Below are 15747 nucleotides of genomic sequence, written 5' to 3'. Positions count from 1 at the left end.
TATTGATCATTGGGGTTGAATTTCCACATTTAAGGTGTGTGTGTGTGTGTGTGTGTGTGTGTGTGTGTGTGTGTGCGTGCGTGCGTGCGTGCGTGCGTGTGTGTGCGTGCGTGCGTGTGTGCGTGTGTGCGTGTGTGTGTGTGTGTGAGACCGACAGATAAATTTGTGTGCCTGAGCAGCAGCCTCTGACTCAGTGTTGACTGGGTCCTGGAGTCACATGGCTACTTGTCAGCAGGCTGGAGGAGGAAACATAATCCTGAGGAGGAAGGCTGCTGCTATCAGTCCGTGCACGCTGGTCTTAGAGAGCGCTCAGCTGGACGAGAGGCCGGACCCGCACGCGATCTCCCGAGGCTCACGCTCCACATCTCTAACTCTGGTTCCTTTTGTCTCCCTATCTCCCCTTTCTCCCTCTGTTTGTTTTCGTCCTGCACTCTGACCAGCCCCGGGTCTCTCTTCACGGCAAGGTTCAGAATTCCACTACAATGTCCACGGTGGCTTCTCTGCTGTGAGCACACGAAGGTACGATGCCATCATTGGATCTCCTTTTTCTCTGTTACTGTGTTTTTTGTCAGAATGTCACTTTGTTTGTCCTGTTGTTTAACTTACTACCTTTCTAATTCATTGTTTATAGAGGTTAGTGGTCAATTAGAGCCACTGTTTGTCAGGTCAAATCAAACTTCTTCCTGCTAGCGTCACACTTTCTTAACATCCAGTTGTCTTGAGGAGAGAGTAGAGCTGACTCAGGCTTTAACCATGATGATCTGCAGCCATAGCACGGACGGCTCTAAACAAATCCTGCTTAGTTCCACAGCATAAAAACAGACCTCAGACAAGCCACTTGTGTTTTAATAACCCAAACTTTTCCACTGTTATAAATCCTGACTTCGAGCCTTTAAAGGACGTGTTGTGGGAAGTGATGGCTCTCTAAATGCTGTGGTCGAATCAGAACCAACCACTCATACCTACAAAAAAACATATTTCCTCAAGTGTCCTCTTAAATCACTCCCTGTTCGAGCCACTTCTCTTTATCACGCACGTTTTTCTACGTCTCAAACCGGCGATAATTGTGTTGATTCTGCAAACGTGCTGCAGCGTTCAGACTGTTACAGCGTGTCAGATAAAACGCTGAGGCCACGAATTATCCTCACGTCATTTGGTTACTATCACAATCAGTGTCTCGGGGGAGAAGCATGTGTTGTTTCTTAAAACACGCGTCGCCTGCTGAACAGAAACAAGTAAATCACATACCGTCTTGTTTTTTTCCTGTTCTCTAATGAAACCTTAAAGCTCTCCTCTCCTCCCTGTCATTGTCCCACTTTTATAAGTACAGGCCTGTGTGTCGGCTGAGGTTTGGACATTGTGATCAAGCTCCTATTTCTGGACGGGCTTTTTTATTGGCAGTTTGTGTATTTTATTGAACTGTTCTTTAATTATGCCCTTTTTGATAGAGTTTGTAGACGAGCGTGCAGTCTGTGGTCGACGCTCACGTGCCAAGCCGCCGGTCCAAGCCGGGCCCAGCTGGGGTGTCCTGGCCGCATGTGGGCTCGTGTCGTGAGTTCGAGTCTGGATCATAACCTCTGCCCTGCGGTCTGTCTCGCTCCTTTCCCCTCGACGTCATTTTGTGGAGGCGTAGCAAAGATGTTTGAACCTTTCGTCTGTCTTTACCTCCACATGTCACATGACATCACAGTGAAAAGTTAGCGTTTCTTTCAAATACAGATCTTACGAGTCAAAAACTCTCTGACATTTGCTTCTCATGCATTTTTCAGAGGGTCGGTTTTGTGCTGACTCATCTCCTCTCTAGGCTCCTAATGCAGAGCTGTCCTCTGAGTGTCCTTGTAACTTGTCGTCCTGCCCTGCAGTGCATCTAAACCCCTCCCTGAAAGAGACGATGTGTTTATGTTTTTGAAAGGACCAAAGTGCTCTTTTCAGGAGGATTTAGCATTTCAGAGGTGAGCAGGGCATCTTTTATAAATACTGGAAATTTACAACACACCAGAGTCACTTTGATATATTTGTACTCTGTGGGAGAGATGAGTCACCACCAAGTGCACATCAGATCCTGATAATCACAAAAAAAAAAGGAAACTGCTCTGGAGTTATCACCTTTGTCTGAATGTCAACGTTTTGGTGAGATTCAGGTAGATTTCAGACTGGATTGGTTTAACTAGCTCTCTAACAGTTGGCCTGTAGATAGCAGGCAAGGAAACGGTACTTCCTCACAATCACTGCAGTGTACCTCAGAAACTGTAAATAGCAGGTTACTCCCCATCAGCTGTCAAGTCAGTCAAAGAGGAAATGTGATGATTTTTGACCTACATACAGAGGAGCTTTTGCATAAGTCATCCTTTAAAAAGAGTTTGAGTATATGCAGCAAAACTTTGGGACATCTTGAGGCTCGTACGCTCGATACATTTGTAAGTTAAACAGAAGCAGCGTTGGCAGCTGGTCTTTATTTTCTGTGGACTCCTCAGTCAAAGGTTGCATCTTCACACATGTGATCCGGATCGTATACTCTGCTCTCAGTGTTTTCTCTCTCCGGTGGAGGGACGCATGAAGAGGACAGCTTGTTAGGCTGTGAAAGGCTGAGTTAACGTGTAATGTCACAGGGGAGACGTTCAGACATTTTGTATTAACCCAGATTAGCTTTGGAATATAGGTCCAGTCCAAACACGCGCATGGTTTTTCAGGCATCTCTTTCTAAGATCTGACATTTTGGACACTCGAAAGAATCCTTGAGTGCCCCATTTCTGTTTTTTTTAATACGTTTACAGCTCCTCCTGACAGGCGTCAGTCTGTGGCAGTTGCCGTCTTCCTGTTTTCATACTTACTTCCTCCCAGAAGGATAGTTTTCCCAAAGCTTTGCTTGCACCCATTTGAGCGAGCTGTGACTAAATCCTTGCATGGAAAAGGTTAGAAGTGGAAAAAAATCCACACTCATCGTCTTCTTTTAGGAACAGTTTGCGAGTCACTGGGCTTCAGTTTGGGAAGACTTGATGAACTTCTTCCAGGACGAGTACATAACGTCTTGTCCTCACTTCCTCTCGCGCTGTCAGCACTCATCCATGTCCTCTTTGGACATTTCAGTCATTACATAAGGGACAATCAGTTCCTTGTTATTCAGTCCTCTGGTGGATTGTACCTGATTGCAGACAAAAAAAACAAATAGATCATTGAGTTGCAGGTTTTTTGAAAGTCTGCTTGCATGACAATTGCAGTTGGTATTATTGTTTTCTTCTTCTGATCATTCTTGTTATCCGTATTATTACAGGCTTGCCCTGAGGTAGATAAGCTGGTTCCCATGCTTTCTGCTCAGGATCCCAGGGTTCTGTAACTTTATCCCTGTGTAGCCAGCCCTGCCTCTTCCACACCGGTGGGGTCTAGGTTTACTGAGAAAGTGATCTTCACACACACCCAAGCTAACTCCAGTAGACCCCTTCATCGCCACTGTTGCACTGGATTACAATCCCTCAAACTGGTTAAAGTTGTTAGCTGCTGGTATGTAATGTGGTGCAGTGATTGTCATCGTGGTCAAGCTAGAACACCTTGTAGTCTGCTGAGTGCCTCAGTTTCAGGTGTCCATTGCAGGTAATGTCTGTGTTCAGGCTCCTGAATCCTTCTGCACTGCATTTAATCTCTTGTCATTGATGGTGCTTTAATGAAAAACACATTAAACTGTACCTAGCTGTCAACAAGGTCATTGATATGATTGTGCACTGGCATCAAGGAGGCTTATCGGTCCTTTGATAGCTGCTGTCAGAGAGCCAGGCTGGCTTTGGCAGAACATGATTTCTTACTGTGACACTGAAAGTGAACCGAAGGAGTGCCCTGCTCTACTTTTAGACTGAAGGAAATCCACTGTTCTGTCAAAGTCAATCACTAAGATTTGTATATTTAACAATGATAAAACTGATTATGTCAGTGTGATTTGGGCTATACCAACTTATACACTCTTAATTCATGCAAATGCTGGTTGGTCTTTGCAGCCCAACAGTAAAGCTCAATAGTAAAATTGAGTTTAAAAGTAAGATAGTTAAAAAAAATGCTGGTCATGTTTTCTAAAGCCCAAAGGTGACATCTTCAGTGGTCTTTTTTTGGCAGCTCTTAAACTGAAAAATATTGAGTTTACAGTCAGAGAATGAAGAAAACCAGCATATTTTCACATTTGAGGAATCAGACACTAAATTTGTGGCACTTCAGCTTACATTTGGTACTGTCTCTGCAAAGCTCGGCTGCTTGTTATCACATTCGTTTGGTTATATGTCCTGTAACGACGGCTCAAGAGTGACGGAGGTGGAGGTTAGCTGAGGCACGTGCCGCCGCTTATCAAAGGGTCCTCTGCACAGTAGCACTGTGTTATCTGGCTCTTATCAGACTCTAATGGTTAATGACCTTAATGGTGGTGAGGAAGTGCTGCAGGAAGAATCAAGAATCAGAAATTAGAAAGAGACGGAGTGTAATTGTTTGACAAAGCATGTTAGGATGTACTGCTACTGCCTCTGCCATTGGTGCCCATTAAGTGTAATGTGATTTATCTGCTTTTCCTCTTCATCAAAAAAAAAAACCAACAACATGCAGCTTAGGCCATTTGTGTTGCTGAAGTGGGTCTGGGAAAAGGTACTTGAGGCGCTTCCAGGAAATCCTGAAACTGTTGATTGCTTAGTTAAACCACATGTCACAGCGCAGACGTGTGAGGACAGTGGAGGCTTGCTGCTTTGTGTTTTTACTGGCTTTGCACTTCAACACATTGGATTTGAAAAGCAAAAAAGTCAGCACTTTATGACGTCAAAGTGCTGACTCCTGGGGTGTTTACATCCACATCACATAAACTGTGTACGAATCGCTGCCCTGTTTAGCCGTGCTAGTGCCATGGCAGTGTTTGTCACCGGTCCACCACTTTGGTCCAAACTCCCAAAATCTGTGGGATGGATTTCCATGAAATTCCTGTTTCCCAGAGGATGAAGTGAAACAACTTTGGTGATCCTCTGACTTTCCCTCTAGTCTCCCTGTTACTTACTTTTTTTAATTTGTCCAATACTTTGGCTTATGACAAATTACCAGCAAAACTAATGACATTCCCATCTGCCTCAACTGCACTTTGTGTTTAGCACTGATTAGCAAATGTTAGCATTCTAACAAGCTAAACTAATGGTGACTATGGTATGCATTACACTTATATATATGTTAGCATACGCACACTTTAGCATTAAGCTGCTGTGTAGTGCGGCATCACAGACCTGCTAGCATGACTGAAAACTCTGTAGCACATGATCTAAAGTGAATGGCTTAAGTGCATTTAGGACACGCCCAACTCCACTTTTGCTAATTAAACAGCACATAATCTGGTTGCAAGCATTGAATTTACCACCTTATTTAATCATAGGCCGCCTGCACTTGGCTTTAAAAGGAAATGCTTATGTACAAAGTGAAAGTGAGCAAACAGATCACCTCCAGGAGCAGCAGGAGTCCACTCAAGCTTCCTGAGGTGAAGCAGGTGTGGAAGGATCTGAATAATGCTCCCGTTAAATAGCAGGAAAATACTGCTCCATTGACTTCACACCAGGTGTTTGTTGGTCAGTGGTGCAATCACATTCTGCTGCCTCAGGATGGGAAGGTGCCAACAGCGCGCCTGACCACACCTCATTTTAAGACCAACACACCCACGGATGCACAGGTTGCCACATGTACGTGGGCACAGGGCGTAAAGAAGACAACTGTGTCAGAAAACCAGCAAAGACACCTGAGCTGCGCTGTGTGCCGCTGCGCACCAGGTGTACAATAGGGCCCCTAGTCTTATTTTAAGTGTCCTAAATTTGAAGGACAGTGTATCCAAATGCTCATCCAATATGGACGACTTCGCTTTCTGCTGAGTGCTGAGGTCAAGAGCCAAACAATAAAACACACCACCACCATCATTATACTTGCTGACTGCACCTCATATTGAGGAATTACTGGCCCACGGCTACTGCATCTCAGCACCTTGTTTGCTTCATGTAATAAATCCGCAGCTTCACGTGGACTAACCCTCCATCTCTCTCTGTCTCCAGGTTATGCTGCCCAAAAGCTGTCTGAGTCCCAGTGAGAAAGAGAAGGGCTAAAGCCACACCAATCCAAACCAGCTTTCCAGAGCCTCTCCAGCAGCGACTCTACTGTGGAGCCATGAGCAACCCCGGCGCTCCCAAACAGATTACAGATGCCATGGCATCGGTTATTCACAGCGTAAGTCCACGCAGTCGCACACAGACAGGCCTCAGTCTGTCCTGTCCGGTCAGGCTCCAGCGTCGCCGGCCTCATGATGAAACACATGAGGGCTGATGACCCTGGTGACAAACAAGGTTAAACGCTGTTCAGGAGGAGATGACGCTCCCAGTTAGCAGTTAATCGTCTTTTCATGCGTGAAGCTGCAGCGTCTCGGCTCCGAACTCGCCTCTACTTTGATTCATATTCTCTCTGTGCTGATTATTGCTGCGTCAGCTCCCTCAGTCGTCCCTGGCGTCAGAGTGTGTATTTTGGACAGTCCTGTTCCCTCCGGAGCCATGTGTGTACAAATCTACTCACATCCGAGAGCCAGTGCCCGGGCAACAAGCAGTATGTCCGACTGCAAAAATAAAAAGGTTCAGAATAGTTCAAAAACGCAGATCTGCACAGAGGGCCGCTCCTGTTGAGTTTCCCTTTTCATTAGAGCGCTGAAGAATGTCAACGGTTCCACAACTGAACAGTTTCCTTCCTCTTTTTCTTGAAGTCGAAGGGTTGCCAACGTTGGAAACTCCAAAATAATATGAGCATGTAATGAAAAACATAATTGCATGGCTGCTGGTGGGGTTGATGTGATAAACATGCTGCCCGCGGGGGTCAGCAGCCAAAGAAAGCAGCATTCCTCAACTCAAGAGGTTCTCAGCAAGTTCATTTTAGGATGATTAAGATGCTGCAGCAGAAAATATCACAGGCTTAAAGGAAAAACCCACCCCATGAATGGTCTCATATTCTTAGATATCACTTTGCAGTCCAGCCCCATTCCAGGAATTAGGATGGCATCTTCGTCTTCTTGGTTTTTTTTTTTAAAGATTTACCCACCTTTCTCAGCATGTCTTCTGTTCTTTCTACTTGCGTGGAGGGTTTCTACTTTTCCCAGAATGGCTTTCAACAGCCCAAACAGGTTGAACGTGTAGGTGAGTGGAAATGATGATGTTTATATTGCAGTGGGAGCAAAAAAAAAAGACTTCTGCTGAGCTTCACCTTTCATCATACTGTTGAGAAATAAGGTTCCTCAAACAGGCTTTCTCCTGTTCTTTGGGCAGCACCAAAGCTACGCTGTTCTTCACAGCGACATCGGTGTAGGAAATGCTTGCTTTCCCTTAGCTTTGCAGTTTTGGTCAGCCGCTTCCTTTTCCAGTGTTGCACAACTGTGCGACAATGCTGACGAGCTCTGCGTCCACCTGCATGCCGTCTGGAAAGAGGGTTCCTGGCTGGGCGTAGACAACACAAGGGCCGTTCAAGTTTGAAATCCAACCCCACCAGTTCAGGCACAGAATGCAGAGTATTTAGGAGGTGGAAGTGGATATATGGCACTTAACCACCGAGCCATAAAAGATGTGCAGAGAGGCAAAGAGGCCACGGATTTAACTACTTCTCATATTTTCTTTTTCCGTTTGGATGATTTATTTCTGAGACTTTTTTGCCCAGATTTTCATCCTTTTAAAGCAAACAGCCAAGAGCAAATGATGGCATTTGGTAGCACCCCTCACCCTCCCTCCTACCCACACACCCTGTCAGGAAAAGAATAAAAAAAAGACAATTAAAATTAAAATATATGATTTAAAAAAAATGTAAGAATCAAATTTGTAGAATTTTATCAGAAAGTCAAAACTTGTTCGCAAAATCTACTTCATGTTAAGATCATGATAAAGCAGAACCATCGTAATCTCTCTGTGATCAATGCCAGTCAGAAGAATAATCTTATTTTAGCTGCCTCCTTCACAGAATGAGTGACATAAATGGTTTACCACACTCCAGATGGTTTCCCAATACTTTCAGCAACCTTTTAAGGCTCTTGCAGACACATCAGAACACACTCTAATATTAATCATAAACATCACTAAGTTCAGGTAATATTCTGTTTCTGACTTCAAACTTCACTATCAATGTTTTGAATTCAACTAAATCCTACAGTTTTCTTATCCTTGACTTGATAAACACCAGCTTCCCTTCAATCCACCTTATTTCTAATTGATATTGCTCTTTTCTTGTAGTACGCATAGCAGGAATTAAGTAGAAAGGACATTTGAAGTGCTCTTCTGTGTCTATGCAAGCTACAATATGAGTTTGATTTTGGATTTGCTTGCATACATTGCAGAAAACATTGTCTTACATCAAGAAGGAAAGTGTCCTGGCTGCTGTAAAGATTACCATGCCCACCCACCCTCACCCCCTACAGAATATGATGCAAAAGGCCCTTTTCAACTTTGAACTGGAACTCAAAGGTGCTGATTGACGGCCTTAAAGATGCTCTGTCAAGCCTTTTCACAATTAGCATGTTTATTGCTGCTCTTATCTTGTGAGACAGCTAACTGTCATGAAACCCGTAAAGAATGTGTACTAGAATATGACTTAGCTACAGTGAGATTAGCCAGCAGGGAGCCCGGCGACCAAGAAGCTCTCTAAAGATAAAAATGTTTGCCGTGCGACAGCGCCGCAGCCGTCATTGGTTGTTCTATTGGCTCCAACTCTGCCGAGTTAATTATTATCTCCTGAACAATGTGCGTTTGTGTGGTCAGGGAGAGTTCAGGTAATCCTGTTTGAATTTTAAGGGCCAACGTTGTGAAACTGAGTCATGTCGTCTTCCTACACTGAGGATCTGCCCTGGTCACATGACAGGGGCGGGCTGAAATGGCTGGCGGCCTTACTTTTGCTTTTGACATTGGAAATGCAAATATAGCCGCTATATAGCTATCTTGCTGTGTTTTAGGCTGCAGTTACACACCTGTGTGTAATTTGATGGACTATCTGTATGCTTTTAAGGTGAGTTTGTCTAGTTTGAGCGTACTTAACGTAACACGTGAGTCCAAAGCACAGTTAGCTCTTGTTTTCCGTGTGTGACATTTGGCCGTGTTCTTATCATTCCCAGTCAGCCTTTACACATTATTCTAAATAGTGCAAATAGACATTTTCTAAGCCTATATGTCGCCTGACTTCGGTTCTTTAGGTAAATTTAACCTCAACATGAACTCTGCAGCTGGTTAATGTTCAGTCCGGTTTTCGTGCTTTTGAGGTGCGTTTTTACTTTGTCCACAGCTCACTCTCTTTTCTCAGGCATTAGAAACCCAAGGTAATAATTATTAGCTAATGTTGTCTTAATGTGTCACTAGTTACACAGTCACCCCGCTAATGTCAGCAGGTGGATTACGAAAGGTTTCTCAACAGTGAAGCATTATGAGCATTTCAGACAGTAATGTTAAGAAACCCGCTGTGCTGCTGGCTTAGTTTAAAACTGTTTGCAAAGGTTTCTCTCTGCTTCTTTTCTCACACAAGGTCAGTGGTCAGGGTCAGCTGCAGAACAGAGCCGCTGGAGCTGGAGCTGGTAGGGATTCAGTGTCGTCCTCCAGGGCGTTTCAGCAGTGCAAGCAACTGCTGCTGCATCTTGCAAATCCGTCTGTACCGCCTATTTTTATGTATGTATCTATCTTAGAATTTGGCTGGAAGATTGATACCAGAAGCCACAGCCAGAAGACTTTTGGCTTAGCAGAGCATAAAGGCTGCAAACAGGGGGAGCAGCTCGCCTGGCACCGTGCAGAGTAATAAAATCCACCTACCATCGCCCCCAAAGCTCACTAATTAATGCTTTATCTAGTTTCTTTAATTCATATAAGTGTAAGAACATCAGGCTGTGGTTTCACAGGGCTTATGTGCCAGACATTCATGGCTGTGTGTCCTTGAGCCTCCGCTAGCCGCCTCATGCTGATGACAAAACTCTGGGAAGTTGCTGCATTCAGCCAAGAGACGTCTGATTAGGTTCAACACTTCGGGATTCATTCGCTTTCTCAGTTAGATGACAAGATCCACAGATTAAACAAAGCAAGATATGAGGTGTTCATTATTGAACTTTACATATGCAAATATGCAGATTTTGTTAGCTTTGGACAGAGCCAGGCTGCTTTAGACCACAGCATGCACATAAGCTTTGCTGTCATCATGTCTTCATCCATAAATTGACAATGTGAACTTTGACATAATAGTGCAACAGTATCTCAGTGAGACATTTGCTGTCCGGAAGTGAGCCATCAAACCTCAAATGGAAAGATCAGTGTGCTTCACACCACGTCCTACGGTTCATCGTGTTATATTGCTATTTGAACCTCACTGTGACTGCAGCCAGCCGCCACTGCACATCCCTGTGACTCAACAGACAGTTTATCAGCATCAGACGTCTTCAACTTCAATAAAACTCCGTGTTTGGCTACCGAAAAGCCTGTTTGCTTGATATGAAATTATAAAGCTGTTGACTGCCAAAACAAATAAAATCAAAGGGAATTATTGGACAGAAAGCAGACGAAGAACTTCACAGGATATGATGTTCACATTTATGTTTGGTTTTAAGCAGTGAAAACATGCCTTTTAACTGTGAAAAACAGTTTGCATAATACAAAATTAAAAGTTTGCTGATGACACCCCTGTCACTTCCATGGAATAATGAGAAAATGGCAGCATATTGCGCACTCAGACTAATCTTAAGATATGTAGGAATGCAGTGACTCATTAGCCGCATGGTACGACATGATCACTGCAACATCCGCTGCCTGTCTGCCCCTTTCCCCCTGCAAGTGCTGACTGTGTGGGATTTGAGCCTACCTCACGACACAGATAATCTCCTGCAGCCTCCACACACATCCACCTCATTAAACAACACTGCCTACTGCACATGCATACGACTTTTTAGGTTCCTGAACTTTGTTTTGCACTACTTTGGTCCACACTGAAGCCATGAAAGTTAGTACAGACAGACCTTCACGTTTGTTGAATTGCAGCATCTTTGGTAACTTTCCATGGAGCGCCATCATCAGATCAACATTTTAATTCATTGTTCTTTGGTTTGTGGCAAAGTACCTGCAAAGCTAATGACATTCCCATTAACCTCAGCTGCACTTTAGCTGTGTTAATGCTAATCAGCAAATATTAGCATTGTCATTGTTAGCGTTTAGCTCAAACCACTGCTCTGCCTGCAGCAAGCACATCCTCACGTAGCTGCTAGCATGGCTTGTTTACTGACATGTCTGTTACTCTTGTTTGGCCCTAATGTTCATAAGTTTAAGCAAACAGACATGAAGATGACTTTTCTTCTCTGTCTTCTTTTTTATTTCCAGCAGAGTCTTTTGTGCTCAGTCGTTTTTGTCCTGCTGAGGATGCACTGTAGGTCACATGGTGTATAATTTGAGATACACTGCGGTAAATTGGTTTTCATTGTTTGCTTTCTTTGGAAGCTAATTCGCATAAGTGAACATAAATTCTAATCATTGTCTATTATCTGGCTCTTATCGATTTCCAGTACATCGTCGGTGGCACTGTTATCAGGATGGATGGGGATGCTCTTGTTGAATGGTGCCAACATGTCTGCACTCACACAGTTCAGCTTTAAGACCTGCAGTCAAACTGACTCAAAGCTGTGGAATCTTTTTGTCACACAACGGTTTTTATTTGGTTAATGAATTGCGAACTTTAGTGGTTTTGTTCAAATGTCATGCGTCATGTAGAAAACCGTCATTAGTGTTAGCTTTTCCTTTCTGGCACACGCAACAGTTTAATCACATTTCATTCCAGCTAATGTCACTGAACATGTCCTCTGTCAATATTAGCAATCAAAAAAGCTCGCTCTGAAAATCCTGAGATGTTTCGTTCCTGCGCTCTCACGTTGCCCTTCAAGGCGCGTCGACTAACAGCACGTCGGTCAATATTTAGGCTTCATGTGGCGAAGTTGAAATGTGGAGATGAATGTCAACGTGAGGGTTTGTTCCGGGCTGTTCAAACACGGCTTGTCCTTTCAGCCAGCGTTTGTCCTCAAAGCGAGAACGAGAGGCTTGTTTATTCTGCCGTGCCACAATGGGCAGACTGGTGAAGGTGGCAGGCTGGCCGATAGGGCTCCGATTAGAGCATCACGAGGCTTTGATAAGCAGCGGGGAGAGGGATGTCTCCTGCCTGCGGTTCTTAATAGAGGTGTTGAGGGTCAGAGCGCCAGTGTTGTCATGGTGGAGCACAGCGACACTTGCTGCCACCAAAGCGTTGATTGTGATTAAGCTCACGTTGCCATGAGCGAGGTAAGTCCCTGAAGCTCCTTGAAGTCGAGAACTGTTGCTCTTAGCCGGAGTTTTCTTCATTGTCTGGTCAGTTTTGCTTTCATTCGGCTCCCCTCGGCTTGTTTTCACACATGGTTTCGGTTGTGGAAATTTCTCTCGCCTCTTTGAGAATCCCTCACACGTCTCTCCCGCCTCGAGGGATTCGCTGCGAAACCATGATATGAATGAGAGCGCTGTAAAAATAAACTGCCGGATACTGTAGCAGCACACATCTGGATGGGATACGTGCACTCAAGGGCTTTGGATCAGTCATCTAATTAAATATCGAAGTATTGAGACGTGGGCGTGAGGTGACACATGATAACAGAGAGGTTGTCTTTTTAATTTTTGGCGTGTTTTTAAGAGGCACATTTTCCATTCAGACCTTTTTGAATTGGAAAGAAATCTGCTCTGCAGCTTTAAGTGTCCGTGTTCTTGGTGCTTTGAAGTGCTGAATTGTCTTTAGCAATTTGTTCTGGAGGTCACAGAGGTGAACGTATAGATTTTCGACCCCCTTTCTTTAGGCTCTTGTTGATCTGTCAGGAAAATGCCGGATGGGGAATTGAACCTTGAGTCAATATTGAATGTGCGCCCAGCGTGCTGACCCGTCTCTCCTTTTACTCAGAAGTCTCAGCTTGTCCACAGGTCAGCGCAGGGTTTTCTGCTTCTGTCGCCTGCGTGTGGCATGTGGGAACAGGTCAGAGTAAAACGCTGCAGTTATGTGGGTCATGGGAATCCGTTTTTCACACTTTGTTCGGACATGAGCATGTCGAGTTGTACGCGTGATGAATTCAGCTCCAACTCTTTGAGGTTCCTCTTCGTATTTTCTTGGTGGGAATGTGTTCAAAGTGGAACAAATAAAGTGGCAAAGCTGGTTCACATCATGCGTATTAGTCGCTTCCAGTTCTAATCTGTACATGGTGAATTGATTTAAGTATTGTGCAGGTGGCAATGCATTTAATTACTCTGCAACAAGGAAACGTTCTGCATTCAGAATATTAAAGGTATGCAATGCAGCAATTGTCCACCACCATGTCCGTCATTTTCAGAGCCTCCTTTTGGATGCATGCTGATTACCACATGCATGGTCCCTTTTATGACGTTCCACCCTCACCTGTTCACTCTTATTGGCTGGTGGCTGCACACCCACTGCCCAAAGCCCAGAAATGACCCGACCACAGCAAAATAAGAAAACACAGACTCTGTAGGTTCCCTGCAGGTAAATGCACCACCACACACTTCTAGTGGGTCATGAGTGACGAGTGAGAGGGACTACTTTTCTATGAGCTGGGCTCCTCCAAAGGGTCACAAGACAAATGTGTGTGATCATGAGATGATTAGTGTTGTCCCAAGTTCTGCTACACAAATCTGAAGAGTAGTTTTCTATAATATTTGCATGTAGCCTTCTTGAGTAAATGTGTAGTTTCTCCCTCTGAAATTTTAAATATATTTCATTGCATTTGTGCACTCTCGTATCGGTCTGCTGTGCATAAACTGAGGAGGTGAGACAAGCAGCAGATGCAGGTGGCAGGAGAGTGATTCTGTATCATCAGGTGCTTTCTGTTGCTCCCTGCAGCACTGGAGAAAACTTAATATATGATTGACATGTCGGGTGTCGTGAGAACCGTTTGTGGGAGCATCACATGACTTGTGGCCCCAGAGTTTTGCCACGGGAAGGGCTCGCCGCAGGATCCGAGGCCTCTGCGCAGTAGTCATGGCAACAATTACTGTGCCGTGAGGCGGCTGCAGCACGATCCTGTTAGCCAGAGTAGATCCATTCGCTGTGTCACTCCAGCTAATCCTTATCACAACATCCCACCGGCAGAGCGTGGCGCAGCAGGACGCTGCATCCTGCTGCAAGAAAATAGATCTCTTATCACCCACATGATCCCTGTCACACCACAGCATGGACAAAGAGCAGCTGATCAATGCACATGGCTACTGCTCCCGATCTAAGGCTCATTTTCAGACAGGCATGCATGAGAGGACTCATATGATGTCCTGACTGTGCATTTGCAGAATGAGGACTCCCCCTAGTGTTGGTTGAAGTGAACGCGTCGCAGATCTGCACAATAGATCAATTCTGAGCAGGTTTTGAATGTGATCACATGGAAAACTAGCAAAACAAAGTTTACCCAGAAGTCAGTGAGCAGATTAAAACACCCTTCATGTCAGAGTGCGCTGTTGATGGATTTTCCCACAATGCAGTGCACAAAGAAGTAGGAGCTTATCACAGCTGGAAAACAGTAAAAATAATTGGGGATGGCGACGCAACAGTTCCAAAAAACACACCAGAGGACAAACAAGAGCTTGATTTTATGGAAAAAGGTTTTGCTGTCTCCTCATTGGGTTGAATTGGCAGCAGTTTGTTTGGCTTTGCATGGCGCAGATATTGGAGCATTTCCTGTTTGTATGAAACAGTTTAGTACGTTCGTTTCTCACACTCTAACTGCAAAAACAGTATTACTGTAAAGATCAGTGTATCCTGTATGTAGTATGGAATTGGGAGACAGCACAGAGAGCTCTTTGTTCACTGCTTCATCTGAGTGGCAGAAATTGTAATATTGAGATTAAGTTGTTTTTGATCGCTTGTTGTTGCAGCCAGAGGCTCCCGCCGCCTCATCATTACACGGGACTTTGCGCCCTGAAGAGGAGGATGATGGGGACCTGAACAAAGCCTTGGGCGTCCAGCGCTTCCAGCAGATCCTCAGCCCTGCTGCTGCGGTACCTGATGAACAGCACCACAACTACCACGAGGAGGACATTGAATGTAAGCGCACAGCGGTCTCCTCGTTATTCAGTGCATTTCACCAGTCAGCAGGCCAGGGTGTTTATTATCAGCTGGCCCTTTGACCTTTTAGACGCGTGAAATGTAATAAACCCTTTAACCCCGGCATCTTCTCCGCAGACCATCGTCACTCCTCTCACCACATCCACCGACCTCTGTCCAAACTGCCCCCTGAGGGGCGCAGGAAGAAGAGCAGCAAGAAGAGGAGGAAGGATAAGGATCACAAAAGCAGCCATGCTCCCAGCAGCGGCCCCATAGAGGAGGGAGAGGATGAGGAGGAGGAGGAGGAGGAGGAGGGGACGGAGTCGACTTCTGCTGCAGCTGCAGAGTCTGAGAAAGTCAAAGATGTGGAGGTAGTGGTTTGACTGTGGTGGTCAGGCTGTAGTTTCATACTTTAATTTCATATATTCTCACACAGTCCAGTTTAGATGAGAACACCTGTACATTCAGGTGACTGTCGTATATGATTTGCATGAAGTTGTGGGTGAGTGAGCGCTCAGTGCTCTGATACCCAACCTGCTCGCTCACTGCTGAAGCATTACCATATTTTCCTCCATGAATATTTCAGTGTAGTCTTAATCATTCAGCAGTGGGTTTCATGTTTGGGCGTTATTGTGCTAAAAGGAGAAAACAAAC

General features: G+C 44.8%; 1 protein-coding gene across 1 annotated transcript in view; it reads left to right on the top strand.

Moving 5' to 3' along the window:
* Nucleotides 1-287: 287 nt before the first annotated feature.
* The window catches only part of slc4a2b (solute carrier family 4 member 2b), a 28777-nt gene continuing 13317 nt past the window's right edge, over nucleotides 288-15747 (top strand). The window contains exons 1-4 of the mRNA XM_076761040.1: nucleotides 288-519; nucleotides 6048-6219; nucleotides 14925-15093; nucleotides 15232-15464. Of these exons, the coding sequence (XP_076617155.1) occupies nucleotides 6160-6219; nucleotides 14925-15093; nucleotides 15232-15464 (462 nt within the window). The 5' untranslated portion in view covers nucleotides 288-519; nucleotides 6048-6159. The remainder of the gene's footprint in view (nucleotides 520-6047; nucleotides 6220-14924; nucleotides 15094-15231; nucleotides 15465-15747) is intronic.

Source organism: Chaetodon auriga, chromosome 21, assembly GCF_051107435.1.
Source record: "Chaetodon auriga isolate fChaAug3 chromosome 21, fChaAug3.hap1, whole genome shotgun sequence".
Lineage (NCBI taxonomy): Eukaryota > Metazoa > Chordata > Actinopteri > Chaetodontiformes > Chaetodontidae > Chaetodon > Chaetodon auriga.
This window is presented reverse-complemented; position numbering and strand designations above follow the sequence as displayed.